The 10,847-nt window shown below is 50.3% G+C and overlaps 1 protein-coding gene across 1 annotated transcript in view; it reads left to right on the top strand.

Annotated features, from left to right (window-relative positions):
• Positions 1-385: 385 nt before the first annotated feature.
• LOC119433258 (transcription factor Jun) overlaps positions 386-10,847 on the top strand; it is a 69,041-nt gene continuing 58,579 nt past the window's right edge. The window contains exon 1 of the mRNA XM_037700403.2: positions 386-1,405. Within this exon, the coding sequence (XP_037556331.1) occupies positions 550-1,395 (846 nt within the window). The 5' untranslated portion in view covers positions 386-549 and the 3' untranslated portion in view covers positions 1,396-1,405. The remainder of the gene's footprint in view (positions 1,406-10,847) is intronic.

Below are 10,847 nucleotides of genomic sequence, written 5' to 3'. Positions count from 1 at the left end.
CAATAAAAAAGCGAAATAACGTTTATTTCTTTATATTCATTAGTTTCAAGCACTTCGCGCTACTTGTAAATTTATTAGTAACTAAATCCTTTTGAAAGTATGTTTCCATGTATAGACATTTTTTTTTGTTTCGCATAAGTGTGCAGTTTTAATCATAAGCGATTACAGCGCCAAAATCGAAATTTCGCCGCGTGCTTTCCACTACACGTACCCACTGAGGTAGGACGAAAACAACTCTCATCATTCCCCATTTCCGCTCTTCCTGGAAACAACCAAGACCGTGACGACACGGATCACGTGAACGGTATGACATCACGCTCAGCGAATCGCGTCGCTTCTACATGATGTCAGGCGGAAGTGACGTCTTCCAACGTATTCTCGGTGAGTCACCAGTTTATAAAGGCGATGTGGGGGGGAATTTGCGCGTGACTCACACCCGTGTCGGTCCGAGCAGTACCGCCGTGTGCGTGTTTTTTTCGGGGTGTGCGAGCAACGCGCGGCCCGCTGGCAGGAGTTGTGCGCGCGAAGCGAGGGGCGCGGCCGACCGCGATGGAGACCACTTTCTACGAGGACAGTAGCGGAGGCAACAGCGCGCGCCCGACGATGCATCAGCCAGCACAGCAACAGCAGCAGCAGCAGCTGTCGAGACGTGAGGAGCTGAGCTCGCGCAAGCGGAGCATGACCCTGGACTTGAACAGCGCGGGGCGACCCGAGCGCAGCAAGCAGGCCCGATGCTCGGGCCTGCTCACCTCTCCGGACCTGAACATGCTGCAGCTGGCGTCGCCGGAGCTCGAGCGGCTCATCATCGCTCACAACGGACTGGTGACCACGCCGACGCCGACTCCGACCACGCTGTTCTCGCGGACCGCCACCGAGGAACAGGAGCAGTACGCTCGCGGCTTCGTCGACGCTCTCGCTCAACTTCACCAGCAGCAGCAACAGCCTCAACAACAGCACCACCAACCCGCGCTTCAGCAGCACTCCATGTCGGGCCCCGACATGTCCGACTCGGGCGCCTCGACCTCCAACGACAGTTTCATCCTGCCTTCGTCGTCCGAGCACTCGGCGACGGGCGGCGACGTGAAAGACGAGCCCCAGACCGTGCCTCGGCTGGGCGCCACGCCGCCGCTGTCGCCCATCGACATGCGCGACCAAGAGAGGATTAAGCTGGAACGGAAGAGGCTGAGGAACCGAATCGCGGCGTCGAAGTGCCGCAAGCGAAAGCTCGAACGCATCTCGCGCCTCGAGGAGAAAGTGAACGCGCTCAAGAGCGAGAACGCCGAGCTTGGTTCCATGGTGAGCCTGCTACGCGACCAGGTGTGCCGGCTCAAGCAGGAGGTGATGACGCACGTCAAGCAGGGCTGTCAGATCATGGTGTCGTCGTACGCGCCGTAGGACGCGTACTCTGCCCAGGACTTGAGAGACTCGTGTTCGCGCTTCAAGCTGTGTGTACATATTGCATGGACTCGGATGAATCTCCCTCTATCTCATCGTCACCACCGCCACCGCCCCGAAACAACCGCCGATCGAAAGCTTGGACGCTTGGTGCCGCCAGCGAAACGGTGCGCGTTTCGGGCGTTGTCCAATAAAACGCCATTGTGTAAAAGAAAAGTGGTTGTCGCCCCCGCTCCTTGTTTTCCCCCTCCGTCGGCCGCCGCCGCTTTCGGAGCCGACATGTGACGCGCTTGCGGCTTGGCTTTCTCTTTGTGTGCTGCCGCTGCTGCGCCGTTTGTGTATGTGCTACGCCGCACGCCCCAAGGTCGCACGGTTTCGCCTTTTATTTTTTCTCTTTGCGTCGTGCAAGTAACGTGCGCTGCGCGCGCGACCCGCTGCGTCTTGCGAAACGACCGAACACCGCGCGGCATAAGGGAATCTCACTGTGTGCAATTGGTTTCGTTTGTAATGTCGCGTTTTGCGGAATTCCCCCTCTGAATTCTGCGAATTAGCGGGGACACGTGATTGCGAAAGTAGCCTTGCGGTTCTCGAATAATGCGTATTACAGCTGCCCAACTCGGTGATCGCAACATTCCTCGTCGGGGTTTCGGTGAAGCGCTAGTACAGGCCACGCAGAGTCGATAACATTCTTGTTTGAACTTCCGCCGTGATACGTTTATCAGGGGCGTGGTTTACTGTAGATAGCGAGTGTTTCGCTGTCTCCGCGGTGCCATTAGGATCGTATCGATACGAGACAAAGGTTCGTGCGTTTCAGGTTCTTTCGTAAAATTCCGCTGTTGCGCGAACAGTGACTTTGGAAAATTTGTACCAGGATCGCTGTTTGCGGGGAATTGAAATCATTCGCCTTGCGCAATTTCGTCGGCGCTTTCACTGGAGCTTGCGACGACCTAGTTTATTTAAATACGATTCCTCGTACATGTGGCAACGCCTAAGGAAATCGCTGTTAGACCACACCCGTGCAATCGCGTCGTCCGGTCAGTTTAGCTTTGCACCAACTGCAGACCAGTTTCCCACTCGCCTTACTCGCTACCCTACCACCAACACATGTCGCCAAATTTATCATACGCGTTATCGTTTAAAAATTGCCTGGCTCGCACAGATTGTATCTTCCGTGCGGTTTAAGAACTACCAGCACAATTATGTTATCCCGCTACGATACAGCGCATATCACCAAACAAAGCCTCGCAAAATCAAGCGGCACGTCGAGCGTTCAGAGGAGAAGTGTGATAACAAAGGGCGCTGGTCGGTGTCTGGTACTCGCAATCTCGCTTCCCGACAATGCCCTCCCACTCGCGTTCGATTATTATCTCGTTATTACCCTGGGAATAGTGTTTCGGAATAGACCGAACTGTGCAATCTGAAGAAGAACCTCCACGTGGTCATAAGAAGATATTATTATTATTATTATTATTATTATTATTGTGTATTACATATTATAGCGGCATGGCCCTTTAGTTTTTCAAAAAGTAATGCCGACGTGGTTCTGGGGACATAAATTTTCGTGACTCGGGGGGCAGCCAACTTCCAGGTTTTTGCAGTTGCCCTAGTCCCTGCACGTAACACACACACACGTACGAAGTTTTACTGTAGTGAAATTGCAGCGGTTCGTGTTATTTCTTCATGGGTCCCTGCTTAAAAATTTTTTTTTAATTATCTTATTGTTGTATATTATGTTCAGTTCCAAGAAGAGGTAAGTTCACTGGCAGCCTATTTGAAATGTATGGTAAGTGTTACAGGAAATTATTTTAGGCTGTGACACGGCCAGTGTTTTCATTTTTGCTAGGGTTTAGAGCGTTTGGACCTTGACAGAGACACAAAGTCGAACATATAGAGTCGGTACTCCGTTATTGCTGTGGCGTCTGAGATCGCTCATGCACATTTTGCTGCGGGGGCAGAGATTATACGAGCATGAGCACAACACGAGCATGGTAAAAGCTCGAGCAAGGCCCCCCCCTGACGTCAAACCGGATGTTGGTCCCTGGCCTTGCCCGCCATCTGCGCGCAGTTCTGAACATGTCGCTTTCACGTCGTGATGCAATATGCTTTCTCGCTTGACTCTGATTCACCCGTCTCCGGGCGCCCATCGAGAACACATAAAGAGCGCACATATTACCAGTGGAAAAAAAAAAAAAAAAAAAAAAAAAAAAAAAGAAAAGCTGATTTTGTCGTTTGGATGATTCGTACTCTTGACAGCATCGCGAAGCTATATAATTATTTCAGTGATTAATTTTTGGTATGGCTTTTTCTTTATTTCCCAAAGTTCTCTAAGGTATTTCTCTTCCGTTGCCCTTTCCCCTGTAAAGTAACATACATACTCATGAACACGCGCAAAATTTCTCAGTGGTTTTTTTTTTTTCGTTAAAAAGCAAACGTAACAGCAACAGAAAGCCGGGTGCGTCTACGTTTTCTGTAACGGATTGGCTAAGCGAATTTAGGACAATCTAATTCACGGGCAATGATAAGCCATATTGAATAACTGCAATTTCGACGCACCGGGCTGTTTTCGACTTGCTGTTGACACGTGTTAATTGTTTTTCGATGGGGAGTGAAAAGTATCGCATTTATTCGAGTCTGAAAGCACCTTCTGTCGTTGAACGCTTCAACTGGAGACCAACGCTGATTTCCCTATTCAGGTTTTACATGTCAAATGCAGAAATGATCTCATCGGACAACCGCTAGACCGATTTGACTGAAAGTTATCACGTTTGAGAGAGAACGTTAAGTTCTGGCTACTGTTTTCTTTTTCTTCAATTTTTTTTCTTTTACCTCGAATATTTTACGATAATTGCCAAAAATCAAAAGGCTTTAAAAAAAGAAAACACGCTCACAGTTTACAAATCCGTAACATTGCAAGAACAACAGGTATCGCTGTTCTGTAAACTGCCTCTGTTAGATATTCTCAAGTGGACGAACTTGACAAGTGAATTTACAGCTTACAAGAAAGTGTTACAATGTTTACCAGGGTTTTGCAAAGTCCTACTCACAAATAAGCGATATACTTTAAAGGGGCTTAATTATTATATACATCAATTTTGTCCGATTCAGATGCGTTATTAGGCGCAGTTTAAAGAATTGTGACATCGTTTATTAGTTACAATGTTGTAAACTTAATAGTTGAGCCTTTGAGATTTTCAAGAATTGTCATTCATAAAAATTGATCTAGCATAAATGGAAAACTTGATTCCTATACAGTTACGACATTGTAACTTTGTTTCAACTGCAATAAACCCGGTCCAATTCGGCGCAGTTGATGCCGAGCTAAGTGATTTGCCCTTTAGATTCCGAGCTAAAGTTTCGTCTTAAATCTCTTTTTATCGCTGTTTAACGAGGTTGTGGAATCGGTTCCCACCAGCGGCAAGTTGTTTTTATGTCCACTTTCATTTCCCAATATTTTTTTTTTTATTTCAGTTTTCGCAGCAGACAGCACATAAAGCCTGATGCAGGGACAGAGGCTAAAGGCAGTTTGTGCCTGACGAGGCCTCAGCCCAAACAGTTTAGAGTGATGCACTTACAAAACATGAGAAACAAATGTGCTGAACCAAACATTGACAATAAAGCTGCGTTGACAAAGAAAAGTTTACAACACGACATTTTGCACCGTCCTATAACAAGAATATTAGTTTAACAAGAATATTAGTTTATCATTCCTGCACTTCACTTAAAAACCACAAATAATTTCCTTTGTGTACTTCTTGGCTTCATTATCTATCGGCTTCATTTATTAGTGACTAACAAAAATTGGGTCCCTCGGGGCGCCACCCTCTCGATCATCGCACAGCGCGAGTCTCGACTCCGGTAGGTTTGCTGCACTCATGGTAGCATACCAGGTTTTATTGCGCCTGTGCCTAAAGGTTCACGTAGTACGCGTGACGCCATCGGTGGTCAACCAATGGCCAAAGTGATCGCCAGGCTAAACAGCTACACTGCCACAAGGCTGCAGTGGCTGAAGTCCACTGGCTCGAAGCACCTTTGCGCTGAAAGACCTACAGGTGCGGTCTTGGTAGGAGGTTGGCGGTCCCATGCCGCCAACTTTCCGATAGGTTGGTGTCCTTCCGGGAGTCTGGAGCTCCCAAAGTGGCCTAGCACGTGACCAGGAGCTCCGTGCTACCTATTTTACCGGTATAGGTTCCCGGCAATAGCCTTCGTCTGCTTCCCACTGCAGCGGTGGAAGCTCGACTATTTCACCACACCTTCGGTTGGGACAAGGGCCGCCCTGAGACCCTCGGAAATGTCTCTGTAGGGCCCCCCTATTTTGAGTTGAGAGCTCGTATCGCCTCCTAAGGCCCCTCGTACGTTTGCACGTTTCCTTCAACTTTTTTTTTTTTTCGAAATTCACTCGAAAATATCCATTCTGCGTATGAGTTATACGGTCCGTGTGTGACTGTAAAGGAGTGGTTTACCCATATTCTTGTCATCCGCTTTCGAGAAATTTGAGACTAAATTGATCTACACCTCTGTATCGTCTCAGACGGCCGAAGGCAACCTTGGGAGGTATTTCGAAATCACTGAGATTGCGTGAAAATACCGGACGTGGCAGCAACATGACAATGTAATTCACGTAGTTCCATCTTCATCTCTGAGTTTAGGCAATAAAATGCAGTTTTTACGACAGCAAAGATGAGGAGATGATGGAGATAGCGGAGGTGCAGCTTTCGTGGTATCAAATCGTGGTATCTAAATTTTAAAGATTGGTTTTCGAGTTATAACAGTGGACAACAAAAACCACATTAAACAGCGATTATGTTTCATAGTTGTGATTGGGTCTCCGGAGGATAAAACTCCAAGCGCCAGGTGGTGGTATACATTCCTACCCATAACACCCCCCCCCCCAAAAAAAAAAAAAAAAAAAAAAAGAACTGTGGGTTTTCGGCGGCACCGGCATTCGAACCGAGTACCTCCCGCGTATACGAGACGGATGCTTTGCCGTTTCGCCACCGCTGTCATTCCCGTCCTCGCTCTTGAGGAACTGACGCGGGGATGTAGGCGCCGACGTTTGTCCTTTTATTTTACTCACGGCAACCGATTCATCGCGATCAAAGTAATTATTCGCGAGTAAAGGATTACTCGATTTATCGGAAGGTTAATCGATCAATCACCCACCCGGCCGTGGTGACGACATGAATTCAACGACATGCACAACTATGATATGTGACAGAGCTGTTCACACGAACTGTGGAGAAATGACAAATAGCTGTACACACCTGCACATACAACGAAGGAGTAAAGATCGTCGCGCAATAAGAGAATGACATGAGCTACCGTGCTCAGGACACGTGGTAAATTTCCAACTGAATTTTATTTTAAAAAAGTTTGTGCACTCAAATACAAGGACATGACCATGCCCTATTGAAAAATCCATATGCCCCATAACTCCCACATCCAATAATCCGATATGAAACATATAGGATACCATACAAAAACCCGTTTTTTCTATATGTCATATGATGTTATTGGATATAGGAGTTATGGGGAATGCGAGGTTTTCTCAGTAGGGCAACACTGGGTATTTCACTTTGTCCCCACAGGCTACATTCTGTAGTATTGTGACGAGACACTATGACTCGATACCATCTGCAGCTTCAAGTCTGTAGAACGCCCAACATTGTGATGTCTCCGGCCAATTCACGTGTGCCTCTCAGTTCCTGTTGCTAATAAGGCAGACTTGTCACCGCTAACCCTGAGTCTCTGCTTCTCCTAACCTAGTGCTTTTTTGACCGCATACACATTTATACGGACAGTTCCACCAATTCCAACGGCTCCACCGGACGCGTCTTTCTGCAATTGATATACCACGTCAAAAGCAGAAGAGCTTGCGGCTCTCCGAGGTGCACTCAATTACCAGCTCCAGCAGCCACCAAATCGTTGCGCCATTTTATGCGATTCAAAAGCAGCCCTACAAACTCTGCAGTTTTCCTTACGTCATGGTTTACACGAGCAGCTGGCGTACGAAATAAGGCACGCTCATCACCACGGGCTCGAGAAAGGACACGACATTGTATTTCAATGGTTGCCGAGCCATTGCGGAATTGTCGGCAACGACAGCGCAGATGAAACTGTGCGCTCGGCTCATCAAAAACATCAGCGTGTTCCTATACCACTATGAAGAATTGATGCTGCGCGGCATCTTTAATCGCTTGCTCGCCACATCACACTTCTACGATGGAATTGACCGGGTTTCACCAACTCACGCTTGCACTCTCTCGACCCTAACTTAATTGCGACTTCGCCTGCCACCTTGACTCTCCCGTCGCGAAACAACTTTACTGTGTGGTTGGGCGTCGCATTTACAAATGCCTATTCATTCCTAATAGGGATGGCCAACAGTGCGGCGTCCAATTTGTGCGGGTACGATGGGACTCTAGGGCACCTTCTGTGTCACTGCCCATCCTTTGACGCTCAACGACGTACTCTACCAACTAAAGTCAACCTGTTGGATAATAGAGTGCTCTCGGTGGAAAAGATCCTGGGACCATGGCCTATGCATTCTTGCATGCGAAAGGCCACAAAAGCCCTTCCGCACTTCTTGAAGGCTACTGGACTGTACGAGCGCTTGTGACGGCGGACATTCCTCTGCCAATGACTGACTCTTTATTATTTTTCTTCTCTCTCCTTCTTATCTCTTCTTTCCCCCTCCCCAAATTTTTGGGCTCATATCGCATTGCTATCAAACAGGCAAAGGATTCTTTATTTTTTTCTGGTGAGTACACTCCCCTTCTCTTCTTTCCACCATCCCTTCCAAGTTCTGGAAATTTGTTAAACCTACACAAAGTCGTTCCATTTCACTTGTTAACTCTGCTGGACACGTGCTGCGCAATAAAGTTTGTTGTGCTGTCCTGAATGACGTCATCACGAGTGTGTTTACGCAGTCAACTGCCGTTTTCACGCCGCAGCTGCGTATTCGCGATTTCTTTCCCATGGATGCAATGTTGTCGCCGAGGGTATCGTCACGACCATGACACCGGCCAGGTCATCGCCTTTCTCGCCCCAACGATGGCAGGCGACCGTGGAGACATCGCCGACCCAACGCCGGCTACCGTGCCCCACGCCATCGGGTCTGGCGCCAACGACGTCGCTCCTGCTATTCGGTCCCCGACCAACGCTTCACCCGAGTTGTCTACGCTGCCGGCTGAGCGAGCCTCCGGGTCAACTCAAGAGCCCTGCCCCGTGCCGTCTCCGCTGCCTCCGACCTTGCCAACTGTCGATACACCGCGGCACCTACAAGCCATCGAGAGCGACGCAGCAGCTGTAACCTTCGGCCCTGCCCTGCGCTGCCCGTCCTCTCATTCGACCGACTTGCCATTGGGCCCTTCTGGCCTCCACGCTGCCAAGTCAGACGTTGGGGGCTGTGCACAATCGTCGCGCGACGAGGATAGGGCAGCTAGACTGACACCATCATCCCGCGACGCGAGCCGCGATGCAGTCTCGCGTCCACCGTCTCATCCTGTCCTTCGCGTCGTGCCCACGTTGGACATCTCCAGGCAACATGACTCAGCTGCTTCTGCTCCGGCTGTCCCAGATTTTCGACTACCCGCACCGGTGCCATCATCGAGCGTCGTCCGACGACGCCTTCCTGGCTGTCACGAGCGCCAATCCCGTCCAAGGCCGTTGACCGTGGCAAGACCGAGACTCCGGCCCGCGCGTCCCGGACCCTCTTCTCTTGACTCGGGCGGTGTCGCGCGCAGATGTTTGCAGCTTGCGACCTCTACGATGGGTAGGGCAAACCCTGACAAGCGCGTGCTTAAGCCACACCCACCAGAGCTGACGCATCTGCGAGCGCGTGACGACCGTGCTAGCGGCTTGTCGTGCCCACCAATGACTGCGCGCGGTTCCCGTTCGTTCCGCCAGGTCTGCGTGAACTGCTGCAGAGGCGTCTGCCTTCACCCTCTCCGTGCCGGCCTTCTGTGTACCGTGCGTCCGCAACGCCACTCGCAGCCTCGTCCACCGGAAGGACTTGCCAGTTCCATTCGCCTCCAACGGACTCGCTACTTGGACTGACCCCGGACCATATTGAAGCTTTTTGCTTCAATGTATCGCCGTTCCGTCTGGGCGGGGGGCCCTGTAGCGCCCACCAACGCCGCAGCGCGGAGCGCTATGGTCGGCGCTGTAAAGAACGAAAAATAAAGAAGCGCAGCGCGTGCTCGGGGCGCAAGCTCGGCACGCGCAGTGTCGTTCTGAAAGCCAGCCACGCTGGTCGTCGCAGCCCCGTCGCTCGGCTCGCCGCCTTCGCCCTTCTGATCAGGGACGACGGCACGGCCCGTACGGCCGCCGTCACGTCCCTCCTACAAATTGTAGTCGATTTTGCGGGAATAGCTAAATTAATTGAGAAACTAAACCTTTCGTCTTCATGTGGTGATGACGAAATTAACGCGAAGTTCCTAAGGAACGCGAAAGTTTACTCTTCAGTTTTCCTGTCATACCTCTTTACACAGTTCATTGAATGTAGTACGCTGCCATCAGATTGGAAGGTCGGGACACCCTGACAAGCGCGTGCTTAAGCCACACCCACCAGAGCTGACGCATCTGCGAGCGCGTGACGACCGTGCTAGCGGCTTGTCGTGCCCACCAATGACTGCGCGCGGTTCCCGTTCGTTCCGCCAGGTCTGCGTGAACTGCTGCAGAGGCGTCTGCCTTCACCCTCTCCGTGCCGGCCTTCTGGTGCCACTCTTTAAATCCGGGAACACGCATTCTCCTCTCAATTATAGAGAGAGAGAGAAGGACTTTATTTATTTCCGGCAGATTGCTGGGCTGGGTTCCCACCTAGGAGCCAGCGGAGAGACCGTGTCTCCCGGCAGCTTCCTCGGCCTGCTGGATAGCCCACAGTTGCTGGTCCAGGCTGAACTGAGCAGCGCAGTCCCCCAACGCGCCCGAAGGCCCTCATTGGAGGCCGCCGACCCCAGTATTGCTGATTAATGCTGGACATGCCCATAGGATGTGATCTAGTGTGGCTCTGGTGTTACAATACGGCATAGATTGGTTGTATATAATTCGGGGTATATATGGCTCATGATGACAGGGTTCGTGTATGTTCGTGTTTGTATAGCTGCCGCCATTGAACGGACTGGGCCCGATTGAGCTTGGGGTGAGGCGGTGGATACTCACGCCTTTGCGTTCGATAATAATGAGTAATGTCACAGAATTTAGTGAGCCGATCGTCCCATTCCCACACCACCGCGGCGGTGTCCGTTCGGGTGGCTGCTTCTTCGAACGCGGCTCGGAACGTGAGACCTCGAACCACGTTGTGCGCCAACTCGTTTGGACTGAACTCCGGTTGATCTGGAGGTGTGTGGACTCTCAATTATAGACCATTTCTTTAACTAGCATCCCGTGCAAACATTAGAGCATGTAATTTACTCTAATCTAGTCTCCAGATCTTGAATCAAATGCCTTTTTTA

Source organism: Dermacentor silvarum, chromosome 11 (genome assembly GCF_013339745.2).
Source record: "Dermacentor silvarum isolate Dsil-2018 chromosome 11, BIME_Dsil_1.4, whole genome shotgun sequence".
NCBI classification, from domain to species: domain Eukaryota; kingdom Metazoa; phylum Arthropoda; class Arachnida; order Ixodida; family Ixodidae; genus Dermacentor; species Dermacentor silvarum.
This window is presented reverse-complemented; position numbering and strand designations above follow the sequence as displayed.